The 19,581-nt window shown below is 35.4% G+C and overlaps 3 protein-coding genes across 9 annotated transcripts in view; all 3 read right to left on the bottom strand.

Moving 5' to 3' along the window:
* Positions 1-2,927: 2,927 nt before the first annotated feature.
* On the bottom strand, positions 2,928-8,571 carry igf3 (insulin-like growth factor 3). Of its 2 annotated transcripts, none has more exons than XM_073818905.1 (4): positions 7,997-8,571; positions 6,666-6,816; positions 5,430-5,590; positions 2,928-3,563 (listed from the first exon to the last, which is right to left on the bottom strand). In XM_073818905.1, exons 1-4 carry the CDS (start codon positions 8,063-8,065, stop codon positions 3,345-3,347), a joined length of 600 nt encoding a protein of 199 aa, XP_073675006.1. In that variant the 5' UTR covers positions 8,066-8,571; the 3' UTR covers positions 2,928-3,344. The 2 variants fall into 2 exon arrangements, with proteins under 2 accessions (XP_073675006.1, XP_073675007.1); XM_073818906.1 differs by having other exon boundaries at positions 6,666-6,813.
* A 137-nt stretch (positions 8,572-8,708) lies between these two features.
* LOC141286800 (uncharacterized) lies at positions 8,709-15,292 on the bottom strand. The gene is made up of 4 exons (XM_073818904.1): positions 15,147-15,292; positions 13,692-14,307; positions 12,396-12,512; positions 8,709-9,581 (listed from the first exon to the last, which is right to left on the bottom strand). The coding sequence occupies exons 2-4, from the start codon at positions 14,289-14,291 to the stop codon at positions 9,231-9,233; spliced, it is 1,068 nt and encodes a 355-aa protein (XP_073675005.1). The 5' UTR covers positions 14,292-14,307; positions 15,147-15,292; the 3' UTR covers positions 8,709-9,230.
* A 3,202-nt stretch (positions 15,293-18,494) lies between these two features.
* Positions 18,495-19,581, bottom strand: part of atp2b3a (ATPase plasma membrane Ca2+ transporting 3a) — a 36,145-nt gene continuing 35,058 nt past the window's right edge. For 4 of the 6 annotated variants that reach the window (XM_073819626.1, XM_073819628.1, XM_073819627.1 and 1 more), the window contains one exon: positions 18,495-19,578. In XM_073819626.1, coding sequence (XP_073675727.1) covers positions 19,180-19,578 — 399 coding nt within the window. In that variant the 3' untranslated portion in view covers positions 18,495-19,179. The remainder of the gene's footprint in view (positions 19,579-19,581) is intronic. The other 2 variants (XM_073819630.1, XM_073819631.1) reach the window with 1 other exon arrangement.

Below are 19,581 nucleotides of genomic sequence, written 5' to 3'. Positions count from 1 at the left end.
TTGTTTATTTTTTTTCCAGAGCTAAAAGGGCATGTTTATCCTGACCGCAGTGCCCAGGAGAGTTGGTCTGTCTCCAGATCGGGGGAGTGAGCCGTATTATCGGACTCTGACGCAGAAGGAAAAAGTGAGTATTGTGATTTTGATTTTATTTCTTATCTAAAACCCAAGCAGCTGTAAGTTTGTTTCAGCATTAGAAAACCATCTCCATCTCTCACATCTGAACAAAAAAAAAAAAAAATGTGATGCTGATACTGCAAAAATGGTCAAGGCCTGGGAAACACATTTGTTGAAATTCAACACTGATGGTTACATGTTTCAGTCTCTTCCTGACATACACTACAGTTCAAAAGGGGTCAGTAAGATTGTTTGTTTATTTAAAGAAATACTTTTATTCACAAAGGCTGCATTGAATTGGTAAAAAGTGACAAAATATTAAGCAGCACAGCTGTTTTCAATATTGCTAATGTTTGCTTGACCACCAAATCAGCATATTAGACTGATTTCTAAAGGCTCAAGTGACACTAAAGACTGGAATAATGGCTGCTGAAAATTTAGAAAACAAACAAAAATCTTACCAATCTCAAACATTTCAACTGTAGTGGAGGTGACCTGTCCATCTGCAGTTATCACCTAGTGATGATCTTGCAATCACAATGATGGAAATTATGTCTATTTGATAAACTTTATAATCCATAAAATGAAGAGCCGAGCTAAGACTTAAAGAGCAGATCATGTCTGTAAATCACACTGTGTGCGTGTGTAGCTCTGCTGTGTCTTGGAAAGCTCAGATCTGTCACCTGTGGAGCTCCAGATAAACTCTAGCAGTCCTCTTATCGCAGCTCAAGGGCAGAGCGGGGCTAGAAAGAGCTTTTGCAGCTGGACAGACCCTACATAGAATGATACACGACTAACTTTGATTATCTCTGCACTGCTACATTACCTATGTTACACTCATCAGTGATTTTACATGAAACATAATCTCAAGATAGGGAGCAGTTGCAGTAGCTTTTATTCTGTTCTCTAATATTATGTTTTTTCTGATACAAGTTGCAACAAATGCCTGAATTTTACCATGGCTGTGCAAAACAATTGCAAGTAGTTATAAAATATTTTTATATGTATATACTTATTCATTTATTTACTACTAGTCAATTTTTTTTGAACAGTAAAATTTTTAATGTTTTTTAAAGAAGTCTCTTCTGCTCACCAAGCCTGCATTTATTTGATCCAAAGTACAGCAAAAACGGTCAAAAATTGAAATATTTTTACTGATTTCTATTTGAATATATTCCTGTAATTTCAAAGCTCAATTTTTAGCATCATTGCTCCAGTCAAATGATCCTTTAGAAATCATTCTAATATAATTATTATTATCGATATTTAAAACAGTTGAGTCATTGTTTTCAGGATACTTTGATGGATAGAAAGATCCAAAGATCAGCGTTTATCTGAAATAAAAACCTTTTGTAACATTATACACTATATTCAAAAGCTTGGAGTCAGTATAATTTATTTTATTTTATTTATTTATGTAGAGGAAAGAAATTATAGAAATGAATACTTTTTTTATAGCAAAGATGCTTTAAATTGATAAAAAGTGATGATAAAGATTTCTATTTCAAATAAATGCTGTTCTTCTGAATGTTCTATTCATCAAACAAACCTGAAAAAATTAAACTCAGTTGTATTTAACATCATAATATATGTCTTAAGTAGCATGGGTATATTTGCAGCAATAGCCAAAAATACAGTGTATGGGCCAAAATTTCTTTCCGTGAATATATTAAAACTTAATTTTCGATAAGCTTCATTTGGACAAATTAAAAGGCGATTTTCTCAATATTGAAATTTTTTTGCACAGATTCCAGATTTTCAAATAGTTGTATTTCGGCCAAATATTGTCCTATCCATACATAAATGGAAAGCTTATTTAATTTGTTTAATTTAAAAAAAATTGACCCTTATGACTGGTGTTGTAGTTCAGGGTCACAAATGTTTTTGAGCAGCAAATCAAAATACTAGAATGATTTCTGAAGGATCATGTGACTGGAGTTATGATGCTAAAAATTCAGCTTTAAAATCACAGAAATAAATTACATTAAAAAATATATTCAAATAGGAAACAGTTATTTCAAATAGTAAATAGTAAAGTTTCAAGCTGTACTGTTTTTGCTGTATTTGGGATCAAATAAATGCAGGTTTGGTGAGCAGAAGAGAAAAATCTTACTGTTACTTTTGATTTGTAGTGTATATAAGAGCACTACCAGTCAAATATCTATTTTTTAATAACAGGTTGATCTTCATAAATGTTGATTTTAGTACAAATTTACACTTTAATAATACTTAAAAGCTTTTCTTAATGTTAATATCGTAATAGCACAAATGCAATTGCCATGTTTCTATGCTAAAGTATGGCAAGTTTAGTTGCAGATTGTGAGTTGATGGAAAATGTAAGAAAAATAGATAAACACAATCCCCTTAATATTACTTGAGAGAAACAAAAAAAGCCTAAAGCAATACTACTCTAGAAGTTTAAACATCTTTAAACTGTTTTTTGCTCTGTCCTTGTTTGTCTTGCTTGTTTAACTCTTTCATCATTGCCTTGTGTTGCTCTCCTGCAATGTAAAAAATGTTGCCTGCACTCTTACTAAAGACCTTTGTAAAGAGCATCCAAGTCATAACACCAAACTTCACCAATGCATACCAAAAAGAAACATATTCCATGTTTAGATAGTGATAACACACCAAGGCTGTGGTGATATTATTTACTCAGCGTAAACAGACTAATGTTCTTGCCTTAGAGGTCATTGGGACCATATCTAATAATCCAAAAATCTTAGAAACATGCAGCTTTCAAGATCCTACAGCGCTCAAGATCCTAATGACAGCCATTAGCAAGCAAAAGAACAGCATGGTGTCCCTCAGTTTTCTTTTATTTAAATTTTACAAGTACCAGAAACCCCTAATCATACAGAATATAAATTAAACATAAATATATTCACTAATATCAGTAATCTTTCATAAAAAAGTCACATTTACATTCAAAATGACTTATCACAGTCATCAGTGTTCCCATATTGAGTCTTTTAAGTAGCATACAAACGCTTTCAACTTGCACTTTGCTTTAGTTCTCAAATGCATTTGGGTAATTGAGTTCAAAGTTAATGCTAGGAGGAATGAAAAATACAATTCGCATTGTATACAGCTTAGATAAACTTGTACCGTCAACAAGAGTGGCTTTGGCATCTTGTTCTCGTACGTATTTCTCAGTTTATACATCTGCAAGAACAGAAAAGTCTTTTATATAAAGGAACTTGATTCATAAGGTCCACAAAGAGCCATTACTATCGGATGTGGGGGAGAAATGTTGGTCCTGATGTCACTGTCTCAGTGGAAGGATGCTGTTGTGTTGAGGAGGGTTGGTTGGTTAATAAAACTGAATCTCTGGAGCTCCACTGGTAGAGCGTTCGCTCTCTGAGTCTTTGAGAAGCAGCTTGTTCATCTCTGTACATCCCGGGATGCTTCTGGTATCGCCGCTGAAACACCAGCCAAAACTGATCTTCCTGCAATAAACAGAAAAAAGTGTTTCATTTTCATGTCATTTCAGGGGTTTCAAAATGGCAAGGTTTTACTTGCTAGAATTATTGGCAATAATATAGGTGTGACATACTTTCTAACTAGTTCTAAGATGACAAAAAAACGTAGAGTTATATAACTCATGCACAATAGGGGATTAAAGTTGAATTTATATTATGTTATATGGAATTGTTACTGTTAATGTGTTATTGGAATTAATGTCATTGAAAATCTTAACATCCACTCTAGATATCTCTTTGCTATGTTCGCCAAAGTTCGTGTAACAAGCAGTTCACATCCAAATCATGAATGAAGCATTCTTTTTAATTAATTAGTTGGTTCGGTTCACAAAACTGAATTATTGGTTCACTAATCAAACGTTATTGTTTCCTAAAACTATTAAGAATAGTTGTCGCTAACTGAAATAAAATATTAATATTAGATGAAAAACTTCAATTGAAGGACTAAAATTACTAAAGCAAAAAAAATGAATAGGAATATATCTGTCAACTTTTTTGATCCACACGCCTCCAACGCGATATAATTGGATATGACTGGTTGTGATTGGCTGCGATTGGTTCATGGGATAAATCCCGCCTCTTGTGTTTGTGCGCGTTTGTTTATTCAGACTGATTCGCAATCTAATACAGAATATAATAAAGACTGATTTTAAAAAGTGATTAAATAACTCACAAAGATGTAACCACTTTGTTACGTCAAAATAAGACTTGAAATGGCATGAAAACATGATCTGTGGGAAATTTTAAGTAAATCTTTGTGCCTGTGATAGAGGTTTGATGGCTGATGATCCAAAACATAAGTTCACAATTAAAATATATTACTGCCTTGAGTTATTATTTTAGAATAAATGTAAAATGCTTAACAAAGTTGATAATATTCATATTTAGGTTTAATAAATAGAATATTCATTACATTTTGAATTTTCTTTCTGATGGTGTACAAGTAATGTTTATTTAACCAAGAAAATGTAGCTGGGACATGAATTTACATTTAACTAAAAACAAAAAAATGAGGACTTGGCCTCTTCATTTCAGAACACCACATCACACCACTAATAAATAAATGATATATAATTTATATAATTTGATGATTCCAAGCTGGGGGGAAAGAGAATGACGAGTTTGATAACAATCAACTCGTCATTCTCTTTTCCCCTCAGCTCGGAATCATGAGTTTATATCCCACACTTCTGGCTTTTTTTCCTCTGAATTTACAAAGTAGCTGTTTTTGAGCTAAATCAAGGTATAAAGTCCTAACTAGGAGATATAAACTTACATTTGTGAGTAAAAAAAAAGCCAGAATTATTGGATAAAATAGGTAAATGTTATGAAAATTGTTATAGGTTTAAATAGTATTGCATTCTGTAACAATGGTACAAATATTAATATGTGACTCTGGACCACAAAACCAGTCATAAGGGTCAATTTGTAATTTTTGAAATTATGAATAAATAAGCTTTCCATTGATGCCTGGTTTGTTAGGATAGGACAATATTTGGCCGAAATACTATTTGAAAATCTGGAATCTTGAGAAAATTGCCTTTAAAGTTGTCTAAATTAAGTTCTTAGCTATGCATATTAATAATCAAAAATTAAGTTTTCATATATTTATGGTAGATAATTTATAAAATATCTTCATAGAACATGATCTTTACTTAACATCCTAATGATTTTTGGCCAAAAAAAAAAATGTTTTGTATTGATGCTATTGCTACAATGCTATTGCTGTTTTTTTGGTCCAGGGTCACATATAATATACTATATCTCTATGTTTTACAAAGGCAAATCAGGTGAATAGGATGTGTATGTGTATCTGTAGAGTTGAAGTCTCACCAGAGTTTGCTGTAGAGATGCAGAGACGTCACGCCGCACCTTCTTGGGTTTGGCACAGTACGACTCCAAATGCTGGAGGTCACATCCACGCACACAACACTGCTCTACGATCCCTTTCCCACGAGAGCGAGGACCGCCGCTACGGGCTGCTCCAGGTTTGCCTAACCACCAGCAGATACAGAGCAAAATTGTAAAGGTTTTAATACCGATCATATTTAATAATAGTTAGTTGCACAACTGTACTTTCAACTGCCAATAGAGGGTCATACAAGACTAATTGTGCTTTAGATTATTTAAAAATAAATTATGCACTTAATAAAACTACAACAATAATTGAACACACAATTGTTAAAAAATTGGGCGTTTAGGAAATTATTAATTTTATTCAGTAAAGACTCATTGAATTAATCAAAAGTGACAGTTCAGACTTTTTTACATCAATATATCAAATTGTATATAACAAATATCAATTTAAAAAAATCTGAATATATAAAATAAATGATTTCTGAAGACTGTAATGACGCTGAAAATACAGCTTTGCATCACAGGAATAAATTACTTTTCAAAAATATATTCAAATAAATTTAAATCGTAATACTAGTTTGCAATATCACCGTTTTACTGCATTTTTAATCAAGTAAAAAACTTTTGAATCGTGTGTGTATAATTTGTATAGCCAATTATTAGGAATTAATTTTTTTTTGCTGAAATACTATGAAAATGTCAGTCCCTTTTGAGAAAAGGAATGAGAGAATGATAAAACGGGAGAGAAAAGTGTCAAGGTGGCCTTGGATGCAGAACAGGGTGAAAGGGCCTCAGTTAGCAGAAATAAAAAATGTTGATATCAAGAGTACGAGCTGGTATGCTAACTTACACTGTCATTTATTAATGTTTAATATCAAAAACTATAACTTCACACCGCCTACAACAGTAGACGGTTACTGTTTCCTATTGGTTGCTTGATTTGCATCAACACCATAATGATAAGGGCTTGACTTGATAGCACTGTCTGTATCTTCAGGGCAAGGCCACTTTTAATAATACACTGATATTAAGTGTTATGAATGTGATATGTTATGAGTGAGCTTAACGATTTAGAAACATGCAAGTCACCGTGTCCCCACCAAACGGTACAGCATGATAAGTAACCATGTCAGGGATTGTCCCGCTTTGACTCGCACAAGCAGCACAAACAGACTTCAGAAGTGTAAGATGAAGTTTGTAGGTGAGTCTCACCTCTGTAAAAGCCACGGTCTCCACACACAAACTCCAGGTCAGCGACTAGTTCTCGTCCACAGCGCGCTTTGGCAGCTTCTCCGGCGTCTGGCAGGATAAGGACGCAGTACAGAGAATAAAGGACACACACACTTCGCCAGCTGGGCACCTGCTTCACCAGAAACAAACAAACTCTCTCAGCCACCTGCATCTTATCGGATAGATACACTTCATTCTGTCAGAGCAATAGATACAATTCTTGACCAGATGACACTCTGAATGCAGTTTTGCAAACTGATTTGAAAGCATGTATGAAAAGTTTCAATGTTTCACAATGATTTTATAGAACAACCATTTTGGGTTCTTCAGATGTGACCCTGGACCACAAAACCAGTCATAAGTGGCACAGGTATATTTGTAGCAATAGCCAACAATACATTGTATGGGTCAAAATTATCGATTTTTCTTTTATGCCAAAAATCATTAGGATTAAGTACATTTCCTACTGTAAATATATTAAAACTTAATTTTTGGTTAGTAATATGCATTGCTAAGAACTTAATTTGAACAACATTAAAGGTGATTTTCTCAATATTTAGATTTTTTTTGCACCCTCAGATTCCAGATTTTTAAATACACTCTTAAAAATAAAGATTTTAAAAGGGTGTTTTTGCAGATATGCCATAGAAGGTTCCCCAGAGAACCTTTTAGTGGTCAGTTCTTAAAAGAATTATTTTTGAACAACCTTTTTCAACTGTAAAGAAACTTTTCTGCATTTGAAAGGTTCCATGGCTGTTCAAGGTTCTTTATGGAACAATCGATGCTAATAAAAAAAACATTATTTTTAAGAGTGTAGTTGTATCTGGTCCAGGGTCACAAATGAGCAATTTAGAACTTTTTAAAGAAACTTTTGTTCAGTGGAAAGGTTCTATTGATGTTCAGGTTCTTCATAGAACCATCAGTTCCAAAAAAGAACCTTTAAGAGTTTACACAAAAAAACTGCTGACATAAACTATTTTAACTTTTTGATATGACGGCGTGGATTGCAGATCTATATTTTTCTACATCCCACACGACAAATTGACGTCATAATAGCTCCCTAACATGCAAAAACCTCCATTGGAGGCAGTAATTGTTACTCACAAAAAGGTAATTTGACTCATCCATGGAAACTAGTCATTTAGCAAAAAAGGAAAGTTATTTGACTTACTTTTCTGGAGTCTAAATGCACCAAAATAAGGTGAAAAGCAGTATGAGGTGGTCTTTGCTACCCTAATTCTACACCCAGATAACATGCAACAAGTGTATACCTTTATATCAATTTTTCTATGTAAGTGCATGTGAAATCTTACCTTCAGGGGGAATCCTCTAAGCATCTGTAGGCATCTGGCATGACAGGCTGGCATTCCGTCTGATGGCATGTCTAATTTTTAATGGTCTGGTCTCTACTGGGGGAGCTACTGACGTTCTTACTCCGGTGTGCTCTTATAGGAGGACCAAGAGGGGATGGGCCAATGGCACACACACACACACACACACAAGGAAACATCCTACCCTTCCTCTACACACAGACAACTCCTAATCACAAAGGTTGTCTTTTACTTAAGACGCATAAAACTACAAAAGAAATCTGATTAATAAATAACAACGGACTAAAACTGACACCCTAATGTTATCCATCTAAGCATTTATAGCTTAGGGCTGAATTTATCTGACAGATAATCCTACTGCTTGAATTGTCATTATCTTATATAACGTCGTTTTTGAGATTTTCTCCAGTATGACATTGAAATCCATCTTAAGAGTGACGACAATGGAGGAAGAAGTTATCACGAGTATATCTCAGCAAGAAGCCAGTTAAGTGATTTTGGAGTATGTAGGCTTCAGCTGAAGTGATAAATGAAACAAAGATAGATGTAGGAACGCATTCGGAGCCAATCAGAGAGAACACGATTGCAGATAAAATAGAGACAAAACGTAATGTTAACAGTCACATGTGTGAGTGCGTTATTAACTGGAGGTACGATGTACAGCATCTTGGTTTATGAAATGACTAATGCTCAGTAAGACATAAAACCTTTTATTTGAACTGAAAATGAATTAGCCTAAAGTAAATCTAAACAGATTTTGTGGTAACTGCAAAATTAAACAGTGCTATTCACAAATTATTCATTGGTAAAGGAGTGCAACTTATTTATTTTTTTTACATTAATAATATTTGATTTTATTTAAAATACAATATTTGTGCTATCAAATAATGAACAAACTTACTCATCTTAAAGAGATAGTTCACCCCAAAATGAAAATTCTGTCATCATTCACTCACCCAAACCTGAATGTCTTTCTTCTTCTGCTGAACACAAAAGATATTTTGAAGAACTGACTGCATTCTTCAAAATATCTTCTTTTGTGTTTAGCAGAATAAAGAAACGTATACAAATTTGGAACGACCTGAGGGTGAGTAAACAACGACAGAATTTAAATGTTTGGGTCAACTGTTCCTTTAAGCTGTGAAACATTCTACTTCTCAAACGAAATGATGCACAAGGAACTTTTCTACCTCCTCAACAGAGCAATCTGATCCTCTTAAGTCTTATCTGTCGGCTTCGCGTTGAAGTTGCTGAGCGCGGCTTCCTTCTGTCTGAGCCGAGCTCGTAGGTGGTTGATTCTCTCCTCCTGGGCCAACTGTTCAAAATCAAACGCAAGACAGCTCTCAGCCCTGGGGAGCAATGCGCCCTCTAAACGCTCATTGTCATCCTCGTACGTCTCTCTTTCTCCTCCTGCTGCTGGTGCTTCGGGCTGTTTTGAGACGCCAGAAGATGTGTGGATGATCTGTGGCTGCTGGAGGATATTGGGCTGGGAACAAGACGGCTCCTGACCAGACTCCAGATCCTCAGGAGGTTTAGGTTTAGGTGGACTATGCTGTGTCTCATCTTCCTGTTAATTTGATTCATAAACATTAAAGGATTAGTTCACTTTCAGAATAAAAATTTCCAGATAATTTACTCACACCCACGTCATCCAAGACGTTTATGTCTTTCTTTCTTCAGTCGAAAATAAATTAAGGTTTTTAAGGAAAACATTGCAGGATTTTTCTCCATATAGTGGACTTCAATGGGGATCAATGAGTTGAAGGTTCAAGTTGCACTTTCAATGCAGCTTAAAAAGGGTAATAAGGGCAACTGAGGAAAAAGTGTCTTATCTAGCGAAACAATTGGTCATTTTCAAAAAATATATATATATTTACATATTTTTTAACCACAAATGCTCATATTATTACATAATCACACACGTGATGTAGGTGGAAGTACCGACCCAGTGTTTACAAAGCAAATGTGCAAAGAAAGTCAAACATCCTTTACAAAAAATTATTTTTTGAAGTTGGAGGAGAAAATGAGATCACAGACGAAGAACTAACCATGTGTGACCTTTCCAACATGATTACATAATGCATAAAGATGCACACACAGAGCTAGAGCAAGATGAGAATCTGTTGAGCACTTTTGAAGTCCACCATATAAACATCTTGATGACATGGGGGTAAGTATTTTATTATGGAAGTGAACTAATCCTTTAATAAAATAAGGTCACAAAGGTTTTGAAAAATTTAAAACAGCACTAAGTTATTTAATTGCATGTAAAATCATGTTTTGTTTTATTTAAAGACATTGTAAGGGATTTCAGTAATTTTCTGACAAAATAATCATAGTCCTAACCAAGTGGTCAAGGTTTGGCTGGTTAATATAGTGTAGTTAGTCCCTGCTGGTAGATGTCATAATTATATCATACTATCTCCACTGACAGCGATTCAAAAGTAGCCATGTATTCTAAAGAGCTCTTAGAATTTTTATTTTTTCCTCTGCCTAGCTTAAAGTAGTTGGCTCAAGTAATGCAACAAAAGGCGGAAACAACAGTGAGTTTTCAGGACACTGATTTTGGCTCACTTGACATTTTATACATGTCATTGAAAAAAAAAAAGTTCACCCAAAAATAAGAAATTCTGTCATTAATTACTCAACCTCATATTGTTTCAAACCCATAAGACCTTTGTTTATTCTCAGAACACAAATTAAGATATTTTTGGTGAAATCCAAGAGCTTTCTGACCCTCTATAGACAGCAACGCAACTGACAGGTTCAAGGCCCAAAAGGTCTTACAGGTTTGCAATGGCATGAGGGTGAATATTAGAGGGTATGCATGTGACGTCACGCCAGCTGGAGTGACTGTTGTCCCTCCCACTGAGTGGCAAAAAAAAAATGAATGGCTTTCAGCATTGATTGCTGCAACAGAATGCACAAAACACATCTATGAGAAAGAGTTTTGCGATTGACTGTACAATTAGATTTGAAAAGTAATCTGAGGTATATTTTTATAGACTGCCAAAAGCTACAGAAAAGAGAAGCAAATGGATCGCTGCAATTCACGGAAAGAAATTAAATCCAGGCAGCGAAACACAGATTTGCATTTATAATTTTATGTAAATATGTTCAATTTAGCTGCAAAATCATACCCTATATATTATATTATAATATGTGACCTGGGACCAAAAAACTAGTCATTAGTAGCATAGGTATATTTGAAGCAACAGCCAACAATACATTGGGTCAGAATTATTTTTCTTTTATGCCAAAAATCATTAGGATATTAAGTAAAGATCATGTCCCATTAAGATATTTTACTGTAAACATATCAAAACTTAATATTTGATTAGTAATATGCATTGCTAAGAACTTCATTTGGACAACTTTAAAGGCAATTTTCTCAATATTTAGATTTTTTTGCACACTCAGATTCTCGATTTTAAAATAGTTGTATCTCGGCCAAATATTGTCCTATCCTAACAAACTTCATACGTTTTTGGCCTGGATGATATATGTGACCCTGGACCACAAAACCAGTCATAAGGTTAAATTTTACAAAACTGAGATGTATACAACATATTAAAGCTCAATAAATAAGCTTTCTATTGATATATGGTTTGTTAGGATAGGACAATATTTGGCCGAGATACATCTATTTGAAAATCTGGAATCTGAGGGTGCAAAAAAAATCTAAATATTGAGAAAATCGCCTTTAAAGTTGTCCAAATTAAGTTCTTAACAATGCATATTACTAATCAAAAATTACATTTTGATATATTTATAGTAGTAATTTTACAAAAAATCTTCATGATCTTTACTTAATTTCCTAATGATTTTTGGCATAATAGAAAAATCTATAATTTTGACCCATACTATGTATTTTGGCTATTGCTACAAATATACCCCAGCGACTTAAGACTGGTTTTGTGGTCCAGGGTCACATATATACTATTGATATAAATGATCACCTGGATTAAGACCAAACCTTATTTTGTATTTACAAAATGTGTTCACCGCAAATTTGCTTCATGCATTTCCCCAGCACCGAATTCAGGCACATATAAATGTCAGGAAACACGATTCCTGGCTGCATATTAATATCCATGGACACTGGATATTTCGTAAATTGTAAGGAACACTATATTGAGTCCAGCAACAGTTTAGTTTAAACTGATTATCGTTTGTTTTACTCGTGTTTTCGCAGCTTCCCTATTAAATCCGTTCTTGCACCAGGCTCTTCTGCCACTCAGTCCGGCTGAGGGAGTGTGTTCCTATTTTCATTTTTGGGTGAACTATCCCTTTAAATAATTTACTGCACCCATAATCATATAAAAATATCATGTCTATCTTAAAAACTTTATACAGAATAAAATAAAATATTAAACTTTACCTTTTGACACTCTTTGTCTGTACGGCATTGCTCCTGCATTTCTTCAGAGACTTGCAGAAGTGGTGAAATCTGTGTGTTAATATCAAGATCTTTGACTGGAGTCTGAACATCCTGTTTCTGAGGATTGAAAAGAGACATGCAACAATCAGAAATCCAATAAAAGACTTTATTAAAAGCCTAGAGCACATGCAGCACAATATATCACAAAAAGGAAAGGGAATCACTAAAAAACATCATTTTTCTGAACGTTTATAGCTACGTAATGTAAAAAGGATGTTATGCATGATTTTATTTGACAGGAGATCATTTATGTAGAGACATAAACAGCTTTAAATTGTCGTCATGATCATATTTAGAGCTGCTTTCAAGATTGTCTGCAACATGACACTGGAATCAATCTTGAGAGTGATGAAAACACAGAAAGTAGTTATCATGAGTATATCTCTACAGAAGACAATATTGTCATTATTCAGATCTAGTCGGTTTGATGTTCATTCGATTCAGATTTTTCCAAACCTGTCTAAGTTTCTTTTTTCTGTAGAAACGAACAGTTGCAGAAAGCCACTGACAAGTATATATATATGTATGTATAGATATTTCCTTCCTTTTCCTATCCCTTTAATATTTAGAAAAATTATCAATTTAAAGGGATAGTTCACCCAAAAATTAAAATTCTGTCATTAATTACTCTTTCCTTTTCAAACCTGTAAGACTTTCATTCATCTTTGTATCACAAATGAAGACATTTTTAATGAAATCTGAGCTTTCTGACCCTTGACAGCAACACAACTACCACGTTTAAGCCCCAGAAAGGTAGTAAGAACATTGTTAAAATAGTCCATGTGACATCAGTGGTTCAACTGTGGTACTGTCATTAATGCGTGTTGAGGACTGACAGGGAAGAGAAGAAACTGTTGAATAAAGTCTTTATTTTTGTTTTTTTTGCACACAAAAAGTGTTATTGTAGCTTCATAAAATTAAGGTTAAACCACTGATGTCACATGGACTACTTTAACAATGTCCTTACTACCTTTCTAGGCCTTGAACATGGTAGTTGCGTTGCTATCCGATTTGAACAAAAGTATCTTAATTTGTGTTCCAAAAGATGAACAAAGGTCTTACAGGTTTGGAACAACATGAGGGTGAGGAATTAATGACAGAATTTTAATTTTTGGGTGAACTATGCCTTTAACTGCCTTTAAAATTCCAACTGAGAATCACCGTGATAACACAAAAAACTTTTACACGTTTTTCAGAACAGATTGAAAACAATAATTAAAGAGGGAAATGTCTTACCTTGCTCTGTTGTGGTCTGGGTGAACTGTCCAGGAGTATTTGTGCCTGACTAGATGTGCTTATTTTGTTCTGTTGACTTGGAGAAACAGGACACACACCTGAAGGTGCTGAGGGAGAGTTTTGAAATCTCACTCGCCTACAACGTGCCTTCTTCACTGAGAGGAAGATCTGGCCATTATACACAATAATAGCATTTTGCCGATCAGAATCCCTGATGCTGGGCTGAGAGGCATCTTCCTTCTCCAGCCCTGAAAACCGTATTTTAGGCTTGTGTGCTTTTAAAATTGTTCTTAAGACCTTAAAGGCAGTGATGCTGGAACTCACAACGGGCAGCGAAAACTGGCCTGGAGTTATTCTGGGGACCAGTGGCCTCTGGCTCAGTGGAACCGGTTCTCTGCTGTCCTTGCCCACAGCCACTTCTTTTTCCCGGAGCTCAACCGGACAGATCCTTGTCACTGTCTGTGGCATCTGTTTCTCTGATCTTTGTGAAAGAGCGACACTGATCTTCCTGGCTGTGGAGCTGGATAAGGACTGCAGAGGCATGTTTTTGACACATGCTTCTTTGGGAATGTAGACCACAATGTTCTCCATGCAAGACATTCAGAAGAGTTTGAACCTGTGGGATTGGTTAGATAAAGCTTTCATATTATTGCAGTTTTTACACTAAATACTAAATATGTAGAGGTGGCAAACTTAACATCTGAGCATATGAAATATGTGACCCTGGACCACAAAACCAGTCTTAAGTTGCACAGGTATATTTGTAGCAATAGCCAACAATACATCGCATAGGTCAAAATGATCGATTTTTCTTTTATGCCAAAAATCATTAGGATATTAACTAAAAATCATGTTCCATGAAGATATTTTGTACAATTTCTACAGTAATTATATCGAAACTTAATTTTTGATTAGTATTATGTATTGCTAAGGACTTAATATAAACAACTTTAAATTAGATTTATTTGAATATTTAGATTTTTTTTGCAATCCCAGATTCCAGATTTTCAAATAGTTGTATCTCGACCAAATAATATATCATAACAAACCATACATCAATGGAAAGCTTATTTGTTTTATAAATCTGTTTTCCAAAAAAAAAACAAAAAAAACCTTTTGACTGGTTTTGTGGTCCAGGATCACATATATAAGTTAAAAACAATTGCGTTTAAAAGAAAAGTTAAAATGATAACTAGCCAACATCCTAGTTACTTCCGTTCACTATTATATAAACAAACAAAAAAATGACAGGCATTATTTATTTTAAGGACAACGCTCTATTAATTGATTGTATTTTTGCAGTGTCAACTGTAGTATGTATGATATTTTGTCTGAAGCTATTTTTACCAGAATTAAATTTCCGGATTTATCGTTAAGAACGACCAACGATCACTCAGCTGACAAACGTAGACAGGAAACACACCAAACCAAACTAAAATATCTGTTGTCATGTACCTAAAATTGTTCACTTGGCTCGAAGTACAAGCGGTACATTCATGTCTTCACACCAAAGACCACAAATGTAATTCACGCCGCGGTTTTCCAAACAAATAAACCTGTTTCTTTTGAACATACGCAGCCAGGTACAACTCTTCGAACATGGCGACGACTTCCGGAGAAAACTTCCGGAGTGTGGTGTCAAAACAAAAGTCATTCGAAGAAGACAGCGGACGAAAAGTAAAACAGTTAGTGAACTTTTAGTGAATAGTATATTATTATATTAGCAATTTATTCACGGTTTACTTGTTAAAAACATTAATATCCACAACAGTCCACGCAGATTTTTAAAGCCGAGTGGATTCTGGTGTTTGAATCCTTTATAATCTGAGAAATAAGAAAGAAATAAAAATAAATCATAAAAACGTGAACGTAAAACAAGTAATATGAGTAAAACATAAATATAAGCAATACAAGATAATAAAAAAACATTATTTATGTTGTTTCCTAATATTATACAAACTTACCTCTCTTTCAGTTATAATGTTGGAAGTGGAAGTTACCTCAGTGTTTCTTCTATTTTCTTCCGTTCGACCATTCATGCGTGTTCTTTGTAAATTAAATTTTTAATTATTATAATCTATATTTAAATTGATTTTCCACCTTTTTCTTCTTGTAAGAGTGGGCGCAGCCATTTAAATATTATGGGTCTGACTTCCGGTCTCATCCGCGTCCAGATATTTTTAGCTGTACAAAACAGCTGGTTTTGCTGCTTGATATTACAAAATGGTGTCTTACCATATTAATTTAATTATGAGCACACTGGTTTGTAGTGCAAACAGTTTACTGCACATTGTTATTCCTCTCGCTGATAATGAATCAGAAGTCTCACCCATAGGCTTACTTCCACATTGAAGGTGGATAATCGTATTATAATCTTATAATCCAACTGTTAAAATCCACCTAGGCTGTTTTTTTTTAAATACAAAGAAGTGATGCAAAAGTGAGTTTACCTTCAGGCATGACAGCAATGAATTAGTCTCTGGCAGAGTATGTGCACTGTTCAAGAAATAGCTGGAATAATGCATAAAATATTGTGATGCATAAATTTATGATAAATCATGCAGATGTTTAATTACTTTGTATACAGGTTTAAAAGAGGAATGAAGGTTAAAGGGTTCCACGTGATGTGATCAAAATCTTTGCTTGTGTATCTGAACATTTTCTACACCCATAAACGCCATATTTTGAGCAATCAGGCACCTGTTTTTATATTTTCCAAATTCTTTTCAGACATATTTATGTCTTGCTGATCTGCTTCACTGATGTGAAAATACATCATAAAAAATAATTGATCATTTCTAATTAATTTGCTAGATCCAAAAATGTGACCCTGGACCACAAAACCAGTCATATCTGAAAGCGGAATAAATAAAATTCTTTATATATTATTTGGCTGATATTATCTGGAATCTAAGGGTGCAAAAATTCTAAATATTGAGAAAACTGCTTTTAAAGTTGTCCAAATTAAGTTCTTAGCAATGCATATTACCAATCAAAAATGAAGTTTTGATATATTTATGGTAGGAAATGTACAAAATATCTTCATGGAACATAATCTTAACTTAATATCCCAATGATTTTAGGCACAAAAGGAAATTTTTGACCCAATACAATGTATTTTTGGCTATTGCTACAAATATACCCCTGCTACTTAAGACTAATTTTGTGGTCCAGTGTCACAAATACTGTGTTTTTATTTTTGGGACAATACAGGTCCTTCTCAAAAAATTAGCATATTGTGATAAAGTTCATTATTCTCTGTAATGTACTGATAAACATTAGACTTTCATATATTTTAGATTCATTACACACATTTGAAAGTAGTTCTAGCCTTTTATTGTTTTAATATTGATGATTTTGGCATACAGCTCATGAAAACCCAAAATTACTATCTCAAAAAATTAGCAAAAAATTTCATCCGACCAATAAAAGAAAAGTGTTTTTAATACAAAAAGTGTCAACCTTCAAATAATTATGTTCAGTTATGCACTCAATACTTGGTCGGGAATGCTTTTGCAGAAATGACTGCTTCAATGCGGCGTGGCATGGAGGCAATCAGCCTGTGGCACTGCTGAGGTGTTATGGAGGCCCAGGATGCTTCGATAGCGGCCTTAAGCTCATCCAGAGTGTTGGGTCTTGCGTCTCTCAACTTTCTCTTCACAATATCCCACAGATTCTCTATGGGGTTCAGGTCAGGAGAGTTGGCAGGCCAATTGAGCACAGTAATACCATGGTCAGTAAACCATTTACCAGTGGTTTTGGCACTGTGAGCAGGTGCCAGGTCGTGTCCTTTATATCTCCATAAAGCTTTTCAGCAGATGGAAGCATGAAGTGCTCCAAAATCTCCTGATAGCTAGCTGCATTGACCCTGCCCTTGATAAAACACAGTGGTCCAAAGTACTTTTTTCGGATGAAAGCAAATTTTGCATGTCATTCGGAAATCAAGGTGCCAGAGTCTGGAGGAAGACTGGGGAGAGGGAAATGCCAAAATGCCTGAAGTCCAGTGTCAAGTACCCACAGTCAGTGATGGTCTGGGGTGCCATGTCAGCTGCTGGTGTTGGTCCACTGTGTTTTATCAAGGGCAGGGTCAATGCAGCTAGCTATCAGGAGATTTTGGAGCACTTCATGCTTCCATCTGCTGAAAAGCTTTATGGAGATGAAGATTTCATTTTTCAGCACGACCTGGCACCTGCTCACAGTGCTAAAACCACTGGTAAATGGTTTACTGACCATGGTATTACTGTGCTCAATTGGTCTGCCAACTCTCCTGACCTGAACCCCATAAAGAATCTGTGGGATATTGTGAAGAGAAAGTTGAGAGACGCAAGACCTAACACTCTGGATGAGCTTAAGGCCGCTATCGAAGCATCCTGGGCCTCCATAACACCTCAGCAGTGCCACAGGCTGATTGCCTCCATGCCACGCCGCATTGAAGCAGTCATTTCTGCAAAAGGATTCCCGACCAAGTATTGAGTGCATAACTGAACATAATTATTTGAAGGTTGACTTTTTTGTATTAAAAACACTTTTCTTTTTTTTCTTTTTTCTTTGGGTTTTCATGAGCTGCATGCCAAAATCATCAATATTAAAACAATAAAAGGCTAGAACTACTTTCAAATGTGTGTAATGAATCTAAAATATATGAAAGTCTAATGTTTATCAGTACATTACAGAAAATAATGAACTTTATCACAATATGCTAATTTTTTGAGAAGGACCTGTATGTGGTGTCGTCAAGAATGGGTGAGATGCTCTCTTTTGTCTGTCATTTCCATCAAATATTCTAAGAATTTCCTCCAATGGTTAGATTTTTATTTTATTTATGCTGCTGATATATGTTCTGTAATTTCATTTCCTTTTTTTTAATTGGACATACACATCACACTCTAACACAGAAAACAGAGAGAGGGGCACGTGTGAAACCAATGAGAACATAGACACAGATTTTAACAACAGCAAACAAACAAACAAATACACATACATACAGACTTACGTCATACATACAAACGTACTTAGTTATATAAAGCTAAACGATGAAGTATCATAACTGGAGTATAGTAACTGTAGTATTAATTGTCGTAGTTTTAGCAGAAATATAACCACTATAATAATTGGAACAATAATGTTATTAATTAAAAGGCGAAAGGAGTAATCCCCAAATAAACATCTCTCTCTATCTCTTTTTTTTTTTTTTCATTTGTACACTTTCATTAGGCTCACAGTCTTTAAAATCTTTAGTCCGAGTCCATGCCTACATATCCATCTCGTCGTTTTGGGTACTTTTTCAAGTGCAACATACTGTATGAGAACATAATCGGTCACTTTCATGCGGAGCGGGATTGTCTTTGGGTCACACAAGATACTGTAAAGAACCACTGAAACATTTTGAAGCAGTGAATCTGTGAGAGTGATAGAGGAACAAAGATTAGGTACAGAAACAAGCGTTTCTCCGTCTGGCTGGCAGTCTCAACCGGCAGACCTCTGGCCTTTAGAGGCACGTCTCCAAGCTGTGCAGAGGGCTCGCGGGGCAGGGGGAAACGCTCGAGCCCAGGTAGACGCGGCTCTCGGCGGCGTTGTTGTTGCAGTTGAGGGTGACCGGCAGACTCTGCTGCCGCAGCGGGCGAGGCGGGTAGCGGGATCGCGGGGGCCTCTGGGGCGCCTGGGGTTGAGGGTGAGGGCCGGGGTGACGAAGCGCCACACGCACGTGGTTATGGTTGGAGCGTTCCGATTCGTCGTCCACGTCCGTCTCGTCGATCAGGGGGATGTTGTGGACCGAGTCCGTGATGATGAACTCCGGATGCGCCTGGAAGTCGTGAATGGAGTTCCGCGACTCGGGCCGCTCGATGCCGTCGTACAGGGAGCTACGGAAAGCTTTCACCACCCGGATCTA

Source organism: Garra rufa, chromosome 15 (genome assembly GCF_049309525.1).
Source record: "Garra rufa chromosome 15, GarRuf1.0, whole genome shotgun sequence".
NCBI classification, from domain to species: domain Eukaryota; kingdom Metazoa; phylum Chordata; class Actinopteri; order Cypriniformes; family Cyprinidae; genus Garra; species Garra rufa.
The sequence above is the reverse complement of the archived record's forward strand: the minus strand, read 5'-3'. Positions and strand labels throughout refer to the sequence as shown.

Coding starts and splice junctions, on each gene's coding strand:
- igf3 (XM_073818905.1), bottom strand. CDS start 8,065: ATGCCATCAGACGGAATGCCAGCCTGTCATGCCAGATGCCTACAGATG. Junction 5,591..6,665: donor AGACCGTGGCTTTTACAGAG/GTGAGACTCACC, acceptor GCTGGTGGTTAG/GCAAACCTGGAGCAGCCCGT. Junction 3,564..5,429: donor CATCTCTACAGCAAACTCTG/GTGAGACTTCAA, acceptor TGTTTATTGCAG/GAAGATCAGTTTTGGCTGGT.
- LOC141286800 (XM_073818904.1), bottom strand. CDS start 14,291: ATGTCTTGCATGGAGAACATTGTGGTCTACATTCCCAAAGAAGCATGT. Junction 12,513..13,691: donor CCAGACCACAACAGAGCAAG/GTAAGACATTTC, acceptor TTCAATCCTCAG/AAACAGGATGTTCAGACTCC. Junction 9,582..12,395: donor CAGACAAAGAGTGTCAAAAG/GTAAAGTTTAAT, acceptor TCAAATTAACAG/GAAGATGAGACACAGCATAG.